This window comes from Coloeus monedula (genome assembly GCF_965178545.1).
Source record: "Coloeus monedula genome assembly, chromosome: 26".
NCBI lineage: Eukaryota > Metazoa > Chordata > Aves > Passeriformes > Corvidae > Coloeus > Coloeus monedula.
This window is the reverse complement of record NC_138806.1, coordinates 6109558-6121818: the sequence shown is the minus strand read 5'-3', so window position 1 is coordinate 6121818 and position 12261 is coordinate 6109558. Positions and strand designations below refer to the sequence as shown.

Genomic DNA, 12261 nt, shown 5'->3' with positions numbered 1-12261 from the left:
ATTCCCTGTCCCAGCTGGAAGCAGGACCCGGAGCAGGGTGGGATCGTCGGGGCTCCCTCAGGGAAGGCGATGAGGAGGACACAGCCCATGGAATGTCCTGGGCTGGCAGGGAAGCGCAGGGATCATCCCGGGATAGGGGAAGGATGGCACTGGATGGGCTTTGGGGTCCTTCCAACCAGGCTGCGATTCCATGATTCCCTGAGAATTCCCTGATCCCACACCAACACCCTGCAGAGCTGGGAATGGTTCCAACACCCCAGGAGAGCACTGGAATTGTCCCTCTCCCCGTGCCCTTCCCGCATCCCGAATATCCCTCGGTTTCTGCCCAGAAATCAGGGATAAATTCCCAGGAAAAGCCAACCCCGAGCTCCCGGGAGTTTCCTGCGGCTCTGGCAGTGCCTTTGCCCTGGGAAGCAGCACCCTCTGCTGCCCTTCCCGGCAATCCAGCTCCTGCTGGAAAACCTCGGGAAGGTTTTCCCTCGCTGACGTTCACCGGGGCTTCCCGGGAGTTTGGCTCGTGAGGGACTCGCTGGAATTGCCGAAAATCCCCGTTTTGCTGGGATCCTGCTCCTTCCCAGCTGCTCCAAGGTCAGGCTGGGGCTCCAGAGGCGGGAAAAGCTTCCTGCTCCCAGTTCCCTGCTCAGGTGGGGGAAAGCAGGTCCCAGGTGTCCCATAACTGGGAGAACTGGGAAGAGCAGGCGGTGATGAGGGGCTGGAATAAGTTTTCCAGAGAAAACGTGGATGTTCCGTCCCTGGAAGTGTCCAAGGATGGGGCTTGGGGCCACCTGGGACAGCGGAAGGTGTCCTGCCCACGGCAGGGGGTGGGAATGGCCGGGATCTCAGATCCCTCCATCCCAAACCATCCCCTGACCTGTGATTCCAGAGCAGCCCCAAACTCGGGAATCTTCCAGCTCCCGAGCTTGCTGGGCACCGCGGGAAGGTGTCAGGTCCAGTTTGGCAGCTCCCGGGGGCTGAGCTCTCCTGCAGGAAAGCCGCAGGAGCCGTTGGGATCCGTGGTTTCCTGGGGATGTTTTCGTTTCCCTTTCCTGGCTCCCGTTTTCCTGCACCTCTGGTGGTTTCGGGGCCGCGTGGGCCGGGCCCGGGGAGGGCAGGAAAGGCCGAGTTAATTACAGGGAATGATCCCAAAAATAGAGCTGCTCTTCCCTGGCGCGGGAGCCAACGCGGAGAGGCCGTTCCAGGCCTTTCCATGGGTTTGGGACAGCAGGGGGGCAGCGCTGGTGGCACAGGGATCGTCCCCCATGGATTTGGGTCGGGAGGCATCGGGATCACAGCAGGACCAGCTGAGGTCACTGCACGCATTTCGCTCCCCTTCCTTCCTGCTTCCCTCTGTTCCTTGCAGGAATATCAGCCCCTGTTCCCTCCCCACAGATCCTCAGCCCAACCACATCCTGCCCCAAACCATTCCAGCAAAAGGGAGAAGCCAGCAGGAATCCCAGTGCTCGGCTGGGAGAGGGATCAGGAACCACGGAGTAGCTCCTGGAAATTGAGGGAGATCTCGGGGGATTCTCCTTCAGCAGCTTCCCCTCAGTGTGGGGAAAACTCGTCCCAATAACAGCCTCAGGTGGTGCCAGGTTTAGGATGGATATTGGGAACAATTTCCCCATGGAAAGGGGGAAAACTCCACGTGGGGAAAACGCTTCTTGTTCCAATAACAGCCTCAGGTTGTGCCAGGGGAGGTTTAGGATGGGTTATCAGGAAAAATTCCTTCATGGAAAGGGTTTAATGCACTGGAACAGCCCTGAGCAGGATATTTTGGGAAGACTCAACCCCAAGGCTGCTCCAACCCCAATCCTAAAATCCCAGGCCCAGGGATGGGTTCCAGAGGAGCCCCTGGGACACAGGGGAGCAGCTGCTCCTCCCTGGAGCTGCGGGAAAGCACGGAGCCGAGGCTGGAGCAGGGAACATGCTTTTATTGAGGAGCGGGTACAGGAACAGCACATCCCACACGGCACGGGAACGGGGAGCAGGGAACGGCCTCCCTCCCTCCCTCCCTGCTCCAGAGCCACTGCTGGGAGATCTCCCGGGAATCTGCAGCTCGGGACGAGCCAGGAGCAAGGACAGCAGGAGTCAGTAATGCCCACAAGGTCCACAGCGAGGACTGAGGGTCTGGGGGTGGTTTGGTTTTCCAGGAGAAAGGCAGGGAACCAGAGGAGCAGGAGGGAACTTTTCCAGTCAGGGTGGGGCAGTGGTTAACGGGGAACAGCTCCCACCTTCCCAGGAGCGCTTCATTTCACACCCTGTTCCATCAGGAATCACCGGGATCGAGGGAATCAGCAGTGGGATCAGGGAATTCAGCCCTGGGATCAGGGAATTCAGCCCTTTCCCAGGACTGTCCCCTCTGTCAGTGACACTGGAGCCACACAGGCACTGGTGGCACAAGGACACTGGTTTTACTGGGAAGCCATTCCAGGATATTTCTGCTGATGGGAGAGAGGAATTGAAGCTTTCATTGCTCTGCCAGGGAATCCATCCCTCCCTGGAGCACAGCAGCCCAGCAGCTCCTGGAATTGGTGCTGGGAGTTCCTGTGGCTCTTTGGAAAAGGCCAAAGTTTGGATTCCTTTGGCCCGGAGAGGAAAAAACTCCAAAAAAAAGGGACCTGCAATTCCAGGAAGGCTGCTCTGGGAAAAACATCTCCAGGGGGATACACTCAGCAGGTTGTTTATGTACAGGAACTCAGTAATTCCACGAGATACACACCAGGAAAAATGGGAATTCTAATCCAGAGGTGCTTCCAGCAGGGCTGTGGCGGCTCCAGGAGGGGTGACAGGAACACCCTGCTCCAGTGACTCCCTCAGGGGCAGGAGGTGCAATTCTGGCTGGACAACAGGAACTAAGAGGAGATCTGCTGGATCCTATGGAACACTGCTGGAAGAGGGGGATATTATCCCACTAAACCTATTTCAGACACGGAATGGGACAGGAGCAGTTCCAGATGCTGATGTCACTGGGCAAGCCAGGCCTGCCCCAGAGAAGCACTCCCAGACCTTGTCCAAGAGCCAGGAGCGGCCCTGGGACTCAGGGAAGCTGCAGGAGGGACAAGGGATGGTGGGACAGGCCCCTGGAGCAGGACAGCAGGGCCAGCAGGGCCAGCAGGGCCAGGGACAGGGCCAGCAATCAGAGCTCCTCGGGCCGGAGCTTCCTGGGGCTCCGAGACACTTCCAGTCCTCACGGCCTCATTGAGGCCGAAACATCCGAGTTCCTCAGAACTGTGGGGACACAGGGCCAGGCCAGGCCAGCCCTGGGGTGAGCTGCTCTGGGGACACTGCAGCAGCCAGTCACCACAGCACGGCACGACACGGATCCCTACGGCGCCTCTACGCTGGGGACGCTGGCGGGGACATTTAGGTGCCCTTGGGAGGGGTCCACTTCAGGCAGCTGGGATCCATGGTCTTGTTGCTGTTGGACCTCTTGGCCTCCTTGGCAATCCACTCATCAATCAGATCCTGGGGACAGCAGGGGAAGGGCAGAATTATCCACGGGACAACACCACAAAGGGGAGGGTGGCTCACCCACTAATCCCCCAAAACAACAGCAAAGTCACACCAAAGTCACACCAAAGTCACACCAAAATTAACTTCATCTCCACAGTTTTCTAGAAGCCCTTCAATCAAGCTCCAAAGGGATCCCAGGGAAGGGAAAACGTCTGGCACATCTGGGGATTGGTTTATCAGGGAGTCACGCAGGGATCCATCAATCCCGTTCACTCCGTGCCAGGGAGGTTTAGGTGGGATTTTAGGGAAAAGTTCTTCATCCAGAGAGTGGTGGGCACCGGAACAGGGAATGGACACGGCCCCGAGGCTGCCAGAGCTCCAGGAGTGTTCGGACAACGCTCCCAGGGAGGCATAGGGTGGGATTTTGGGGTGTCTGTGCAGGGCAGGAGAGCTCACCCTGTTTTACTGGGAGACGAGAATGAACAGGCTGGAAAACCCGAGGAACCCCTGATCCCAGCAAGGAGAACAAGGAAATGAAAGGAGACAGCCCCCGGAATGGGCAGGCTCACCTGTCGTTTGAGGACCAGGTGTTTGCCCTTCCAGTACTTGAGCATCTGCAGGGCCTGCAGGGTGCTCACGATGTCCACGGGGTTCACTGCGGTCTCCTGGCTGATCTCTGCAAGGCAGAGCCCGCGTCAGAGCCCAGCCCAGAGCCCCTGAAACAGCCCCAAACCCCGGGGGTCTCACCATGAGTTTTGTGTAAGGCCCTCAGAAACGTGGGACAGGGACTGAGCAGGCACAGCCAGGATTGTAGGGGCTGGGGGTGCTGGGTTTGGGATCTGTGTGACAAATCCTCTGAGAGAAGATGCAATCCTGCTTTTCCAGGGTACCTCACAGCCCCCAGGAAATCCCACGTCCTCCCAGGTGCCACCAACAGAGAAGTGCCATCAAAATAAGGCCAAATATTCTCAATCTTGGCTGTTGGAACCATTTTTCTTGTTAAAATTAACATTCTAACCCACAGGTGGATGAAACTTTTGGCTAAATCTTTTTTAAATTGTGTTTTTTTTCAAGAAGCAGCCAGTTCATCCTCCCAAAATGCTGCAAACTGGCCCATCTGTGCTGGTGGCAGGAGTGGGAAGGAGCCATTCCCAGCCACAGGAATATCCCATTAAAACACCTGGGTGGGTGGGTCAGGCACAGGGATGTTCCCAAATCCCCCCCAGCTCCCAGACACACCTTTGATGGAGATCTCCTTGCCCTGGAAGTTGTGCAGGTAGCGCAGCAGAACCTCCTTCCAGTAGCTCCTGTAGCTGATCAGGCCCAGGTCAGACAGGGGACGTTCTGGGGAGCCAACCTTTTCTTCTACTTTCGACAGCAAATAGCCTAAAAAATTTTAAAAAAACCCCTATTTAAACTACTCAGAAATGAGCCAGGATGGAAACTGCTCAAGCACCAGCAGCCAGGTGAGATGCCCTGGTGGAAGGGGAGGAATTTTGCCCTGGAATTTCCCTCCCCACTCACTGAAGTCGATGAGCATTTTGCCATAGCCTTGTCTCATGTACTGGGGCATGGTCAGGATGCAGGACACGTTGTAGTTGAGGAAGGAATTCTTCTCCTGGAAACAAGAGCAGAGAGGAGGAGGGACAGAACTCAGAATTTTTATTCCTTTAACTGTTTTATTAAAAAAAGAAATCATGGTGACTAGTATTTATTTCAATGTATTTTTCTCTACGTTCCTTCCCAATTTCTTCATCCCTGATGAAGACACCACTCTGCTTCCTGGCAACACCAATTCCATGGAGCTGGTTTGGTTTTTGCTGGGAATGAGAAATGATGGAGCAGCAAAGCCCCTGCAATCCCTCAGCAAACAGAACAGTTCCTGCAGCTCAGCCTTGGAACTTTATCTGTTCCCAAAAGCAGCAAATCCTGAGACTGCAGAAGGGAGCCAGTGCTGATAAGGGGCTCCTAAATCCTGTTTTAGTGAGGTGGATGATGAATGTTTTCCACTGACCTTGGAGAAATACCCGATCAGGTGGCAGCCAGTGTTGTCAGCCTCGGTCATGACGTAGAAGAGGAAGGGTTCAACATCATAATAAAGGGTTTTGTGGTCCAGGAAAAGCTTTGCCAGCAGACACAGGTTCTGACAGTAGATCTGGGGACAAAAAAAGAGATGCAGGTGTTGATTCCAGTGGGATATCCCAAATGTGGACAAAACCACCTGGGAAAGGACAAAAGAAATCTGAATCATCTGAGAAATGATGGGGAAACAGAGCAGCTGGGTCAGGGAACAATTCCATTGGTGATGGAAATGGATAAGCCTGGATTCCTGTGGGTGGGAATGTGGGAATGGATGTGATCTCCTTCTCTGGCTGCCCAGGGCAGGGGAGCAGGGCTTGGGTCTCTGTATTTTGTCTTTAAGGTCATCTCTGGCCATCGGCAAAGCTCCTCCCAAATTCCAGCAGTGCAGCACTCCCCTCTTGGCCACACTCACCTTGTTCTTCTTCCCGTCCACCTCGAACACGGAGATGGAGCCCTTGCGGTAGATTTCATCACCGGGGGGGTGCTTCCAGACACACTTTGCCTGTGACAGGGACACAAACCGGGGCCGTCACCGCTGCTCCAGGGACAGCAGCAGCTCCAGCAGGCCAGGAAACCGCAGCCCCACCTCCCGCAGCCCCACCGGCGACCGATTCAGACGTTCACGAGCGCGGTGCCGGGCTGAGCCTGGCTGGGCACCCGGTGCCACAGCAGAATTCCCGGCGGGAATGAGCCCTTCCCCAGGCCTCACCATGTGCCTGCGCAGGATGGTCTGGCTCTTCATGTATTTGAGGCAGAACTCGCACATGTAGAGGCGGCCGAGGCGCGCGTACTCCTCGGGGTAGGGCGAGTGGTACCACGTGTCCAGCTCGTAGCGCCCGAACGCGATGGTCTTGATCATGTTGCTGCCCTCGGTGATCTGCCCCTGCAGCCTCAGCTTCTCCTGCAGGAGGCAAAAAACTCACTGAAAGCAGCTGGGGGAGAACTGGGATTTATTTTCCTGGAGGAAATCTGTTTCAAGTCTTCTAAATTTGTCTTTCATTAAATTCTTACGGCTCCTCGCCACTCCCAGTTCCTTTCCTGATCCATAGGGACAGGACACAAGTGCTGTGAGGAGCAGTGAGGGAGCTGGCGGTGCTTATCCTGGAGAAAAGCATCAGGGGAGACCTCATCGCTCTCCACAACTCCTGACAGGAGGCTGCAGCTAGGGTGGGTCGGACTCTGCTCCCAGGGAACAACAGGACAGGAGGACACAGCCCCAGCTGTGCCAGGGGAGGCTTAGGCTAGACATGAGGAGGAATTTCTTCCCAGAAGGAGGGATTGGGAATTGGAAGGGGCTGCCCAGAGAGGTGTCACCGTCCCTGGAAGCGTTTAAGGAAAGCCTGGACGTGGCACGTGGGGACAAGGTGGTGTCAGGTCATGGGCTGGACTCGATGATCTCATGGGAAAGCATCAGAGGATCTTTTGATCCCTCTCTGGAATGGGATGTGGCTTTGGGAAGCTCCTCAGGAGCTTCAGCAACACCAGGCTGTGAACTCAGCCACTGGCTATGGCCAAGGTGGCTTTTGTTGTGACCAGCCCTCAGCAGGGAAGCTGTCATTGTCCCCCTGGGAGCACCCCTGGAATGGCACTGCACATTCCTGAGCGCAGAGCTCAGCTCCAGCTGTGCCTCCAGCAATCCCTGCCGGTCACTGGCACTCATCCCCCACCCCGGGGTGGCTGTGCTGGCCTGCAGCTGCTCCCCAGCTCCCTGCTCTGCCTCACAGGTCCCACAGACCCCGGGAAGGGCCCCACTGCCCCAAAGGCTCTGCTGGGAGTGCCTCAGGCATGGATCTCACCAGGTCCTCGGACGCCCGGGCCTGAGCCCTCCGGAACAGCTCCAGGTCGTACTCGCTGGTCAGGTTCTCCAGGAGAGGCTCCCTGGTGTTGCCATAGGTCTGCCTGTGCTCCTGGAACAGCAAAGGACAGCACTTTGGCTGCTGAGCTGCTGCATCCTGCAGCTTTTCCAGCTGGGAATGCTGCGGGATGACTGGGAAAGCCAAATTCCATCCCGGGGGGAATGAAAGGATCAAATTCCTGCTTTTACCATGTATTTCTCCTTCTGCTCCTTGCTCAGCCCCGAGTTCCTCTTCTTCCTGAGCTCAGCCACCTTCTCTTTGTACCTCAGCTGCCTCTCTGTGGGAGCCTGAAAGAAACCCAGGGTGGGACCCCTGAGAGGCTCCAGCCCCTCCAAACGCTGCCCTTCAGTTCCCACCCCAAGGAATTCCATCCTGGCTCCCATCCCAGGCTTGAACCAGACCCTCTGCTAATCACAGGGCACTACAGGTGCAGCACAGGAACACAGAGCAGGACATTTCCCTTCCCACCACAGCCTCGTGCCACAGGACAGGCAGCACTCCCCATGGAATGCTCCGTGCTGGGCCAGAGCTCCCAGCTGACTCAGGGACCCGGAAATGTCACTGCCCTGGTTTGGTCAGAGGGAAATTGCAGTTTACAGCTCTGCAGGAATTCCCTCGTCCTGTGCATCTGAGCACGGGGAAAGGATCATCCTGAGAGCACGGGCCAAGCCCAGCTCTGCTCTCCCTGCCTGCTCCAACCTTGTTTAAGGGATACAAGGGATTCCTTGCTGGAGCTGGCAGCTGGGCAGGGCCAGGACTGTCCCAGCAGCTTCTCTGGGATGTGCAGAAGGGGGCCCAGGTGAAATGGCCGTGCTGGGAGGCAGGAGCTGAGGCTGTCCCCGTTTACCTGGTGCCTGGTGGCGTGCCTGTTGTTGTCGTCCTGCCTGTGGGCCAACATCCGCTCCTCAATCTGCTTGTCCCGGCTCTGGGCTCGTACCTGGAGGCCAAAATTCCCCTGTCAGGGCTGCAGCCACCTCCTGTCCCCCCTTTTCCCTTCCAAGTGAGCACGGTGAGCTGCACCTCCCAGCTCTGACACGCAGGTGCTGCTGTCTCACAGCCAAACACACCCGTGTGAACTCTGCTCTCTGCTCACGGATTACAAGGCTCAGCATTTTGTCCTAAAAGTCCCAAAGGGAGAGAAATCAGAAGGTAAAGAACCATTCACCTTGCACTCATCTGCCGAGAGGTTGTGGTAGAGAGGGCACCCCGAGATGGAGAAGTGGCGCTCGTGTTTCCCAGTCAGATGTCCTGCAGAGGGCCAGAAAAACAACAAAACTTGTGACAAATGATCCCAAAGAAGTGGAAAGAATCTGCCAGACGGGCAGTTCCCTCACAGGAGCATGCTGGGGGGACAGGAGGAAGCCTCCTGGTTTTAAAAAGAAGGAAAATCTTTCTCACACTAAGCCAAAGCAGCCAGGGATGGGAAGGCAATGATTTGGGACTGAAATCCTGTTTCTGGCAAAAAACAGCTCCCTGCCCACAAATCTGGGAATTTTTCTCCCACACCTGTGCTCACCCTCCTACCTGCTTCCTTATCCTGCCATCCCCCAAAACAGAAAACACCTCCAGGAATAACAACCCTGTACTTATGCTCCATATCCCTTCTCCAGGCCCACCTCTCCCCGATACTCCTGATCCGAATTCAGCCCCTATTTTTAGGATCTAACACCCAGCCAAGCAGGAATAGCGGAGCAGGAGTGCCACGGCCATCGGAGCTGGGGTTACCTAGGGAGTTGCAGCCAGGAGTGGGACATTTCATGTTGAAGTTGTAGCTCTCGTGGAAGCGGCGGCGCTTGGGCCGGTGGGACAGGTCACTGCCCGAGTCCTTCATGGACATGTCCTTGGCGATGCTCTCGTCATGGGACACGTTGGGGCTGGAGATGTCGATGTCGGACTCCGAGGACGGCGCGTTCCCGGTGGGGGTGCGGGGCGGGGACTCGTCGTGATCCGCCGCGTTTTTGGTGTCTGGGTGAGGGGCAGAGGGGACAGAGCTGCGGGGAAAGCTCCCGGGAACACCTCAGGGACCGCGCGGAGCCTCTCCCGCCCTCGGGAGCACCCTCGGAGCAGGGATTCCCCAGCCCTCCCTGCCCCTCTGGGTACCTCTGTCCGAGAAATCCACGGCCTGCTCGGTCTCGGAGCCGGAGGAGCGCGTCTGTCTCAGCGGGTATTTCTTGGGGGTGACAGGGGCTGGCTGCTGCTGGCTGCGCGTCACCCTCCGCGTGGAGTACACGGGCTCGTCCGGCCCGAACGCCGGCGGGTTCCGCACGGGGCTGGAGTCTGATCCCGTGGGAACACACAGTTACACCCCAGGAACCATGGGGACACCACAGTTACACCCCAGGAACCACGGGGACACCACAGTTACATCCACAGGAACCACGGGGACACCACAGTTACACCCCAGGAATCATGGGGACACCACAGTTACATCCACAGGAACCACGGGGACACCACAGTTACACCCCAAGAACCACGGGGACACCACAGTTACATCCACAGGAACCACGGGGACACCACAGTTACACCCCAGGAACCACGGGGACACCACAGTTACATCCACAGGAACCACGGGGACACCACAGTTACATCCACAGGAACCACAGGGATCCCCCTGCCCCGCACTGACCAACACCCTGTGGCTCTGTCCTGCCTCGGTCACCATGCTCTGGCCTTGCCAGATAACATCTCTGGACGCTTGGAGCAATCTGGAGTAACACCAGCTTTCTCCAGGTTTAACAACTTTAATTAACCCATAATTACCACCCCGCTCCCCTTTGGAGAGGCAAAGATCCCTTAGTTTAGATAAGAACTATCAGCATTTAGATAAGAACCCATAACCCTCGGGAACAGCGGGGTTGTTTGCGGTGTGGGGCTGCATTTGGGATCCTGCGTGCGGGGCTGGAAGAGCCTTTCCCTGCTCTAAGGAGCCGAGGCCTCACCCTGGGAGCTCTGGCTGAGCCTGGCCGAGGAGCGGGTGACGCGGGCGGATCTCCGGGATGTGCCATCGCTCTCGGAGCTGTCCGTGTGCTCGGGATCCGTGGAGAAATCCGAGTCCTCTGTTCCATCCGAGCTGCTGCCCGCGTTCCTCTGCAACAGCACAACGCCGCAGAGCGCTTACATTGAAATATTGTACTTGTATTGTCAAAAAAAACCACCCCACACAAAAAAAGAGAGCGTATTTCAGGTGGAAGGGTACCCCGTGCACGGCCACGGGCTGGGCTTATCCCAAACCAGGGACTCTTTTCTCCCCCTTCTTTCTGTGTCTCCTGCTCTGCCGGTGAGGAGGTTCCCAAAGGAAACCGGGACAGGTGATCCCAGCTGGCCAAAGGGATGTTCCCCACCACAGAATGTCATTCCCAGTATATAAACTGGAGGAATTATCGGGAATTACCTCAAAGTAATCTGGAGCAATCTGGACGTGGGAAGGGGGTTCTGGCATTGGTCAGCAACTGCTATTTTTTTTCTCCTTTCCCTTTCCGTTATCATGGTTATTTACCACTATTGCAGCATTTTACTCCATTTCTCATCACTAAATCGTTCATACTTCAACCCATAAGCTTTATTTTGGTTCCCCCCCCCCCCATTCCAGGCTTGCGCTTAATTTCCAGGTGCGGTTAAACCGCAACACCGTGAGGGGACACCGGGGATCCGGTGGTGCCGGCAGGTGCCGGCCGAGGCTGGGGGGCGGCTGCGGGACCCCGGAGCGGGCAGGGCCGTGAGGGGGCGGCAATGGCGGCGGCCGTGAGGGGAGTGGGGGGGGCGGCCTCGCGCCGGTGGCGGGAGCGCGGCCCCCGCGCCGCTTTGTTTTGCACCCAGCGGGGCCGCGCCGGCCCCAGCCAATCAGAGCGCGCGTGGGCGGAGCCGAAAGGAGAACCCCCCCCAATAGAATCTCGAGCAGCAAAACGGCGGACACCCCACCGAGGATGATTGACAGCGGCCCGCAGCCAATCAGCGCGAGGCTTGCTCCCACGGCAACGCCAAGAGGGGGGGGGGCGCGGCGCGATGGGGGAAGGGAGAAACAAGGCTCGCGCGGGGAGGTGACCGTTGGGGGCGGGGATGGGCAGCAGCAAGAGCCAATCGGAGGCCAGCCAGCATGGAGACGCGGCCAATAGACGGCCACCGTCCTAAGCGCGTGTCCAATCGGAAACGCGAAGGGGCGGGCCCCGCTGTGGGCGCGGGGGAGGGGAAACGGTAGCCGTTGGGGCGATGAGTGACAGGCAGAGCGGCCAATCAGCGCGCGGCGTGCCTGTGTGGGAGCCAATCAGAGCGCGCGGGAGGCGGGCGCTGGGGGCTCCAGGCCGCTATTTTCCCCCCAGTTTTGTGCCCGGGAGAGGCAGCGGAGGGGCTGAGGAAGGGTAAAAAGCAGCGGCCTGAGCCCGCCGCTCCCCCCGCCGGCCGCCTACCCCGTTTCCCGGCCTTGCTCACCTTCCTGCGCTGCATCCTGGGCGGGGGCAGCGAGGTTGCCTGGTCCCCGGCGCCCACGGCCCGAGAAGCGGCGGTGGCCGCCGCGGTGTTGGCGCTGACGGGCTCCGTGGTGGCAGCCGTGTCCCCCGCTCTGCGGCACGTCTGCTCCGGCGGCGCCAGCCCCGCTCCCGCCGCCGCCCGCCGCCGTTCGCTGCTCGGTCCCTCACGCTTCCGCCGGGCCGCGGCCCACACCCCCCGTCACGTGACCGCGCGCCATCTTGGAGCCGGGCAGGCGCCGCCGGCCGAGGAGCCGCGTCCGCCATGTTTGGCCCGGGCGGGGCGGCTGTGGGGCGGCCGTGGGGCCGCTGTGGGGGCGGCTATGAAGCCGCTATGAGGCCGCTGTGGGGGCGGCTGTGGGGGCGGCTGTCCTCGATAAGGGCGTGAGGCCGGCGGAGCGCCGTGCCGG

The 12261-nt window shown here is 58.4% G+C and overlaps 1 protein-coding gene across 1 annotated transcript; it reads right to left on the bottom strand.

Moving 5' to 3' along the window:
* Positions 1–1922: 1922 nt before the first annotated feature.
* Positions 1923–12045, bottom strand: KAT7 (lysine acetyltransferase 7). Its single transcript, XM_082297628.1, has 15 exons — positions 11817–12045; positions 10331–10478; positions 9492–9668; positions 9117–9356; positions 8557–8639; positions 8239–8328; positions 7580–7678; positions 7332–7442; positions 6245–6436; positions 5948–6037; positions 5468–5608; positions 4978–5071; positions 4693–4839; positions 4023–4129; positions 1923–3465 (listed from the first exon to the last, which is right to left on the bottom strand). Exons 1-15 carry the CDS (start codon positions 11829–11831, stop codon positions 3364–3366), a joined length of 1836 nt encoding a protein of 611 aa, XP_082153754.1. The 5' UTR covers positions 11832–12045; the 3' UTR covers positions 1923–3363.
* Between the last annotated feature and the right edge of the window lie 216 nt (positions 12046–12261).

What these genes read in the sequence shown, in the direction of transcription:
- KAT7 (XM_082297628.1), bottom strand. An exon ending in TCCTGGCTGCAACTCCCTAG is followed by an intron (nt 8,640 to 9,116) that starts GTAACCCCAGCT and finishes GGCCCTCTGCAG; the next exon opens with GACATCTGACTGGGAAACAC. An exon ending in TGATCGGGTATTTCTCCAAG is followed by an intron (nt 5,072 to 5,467) that starts GTCAGTGGAAAA and finishes TCTTGTTTCCAG; the next exon opens with GAGAAGAATTCCTTCCTCAA.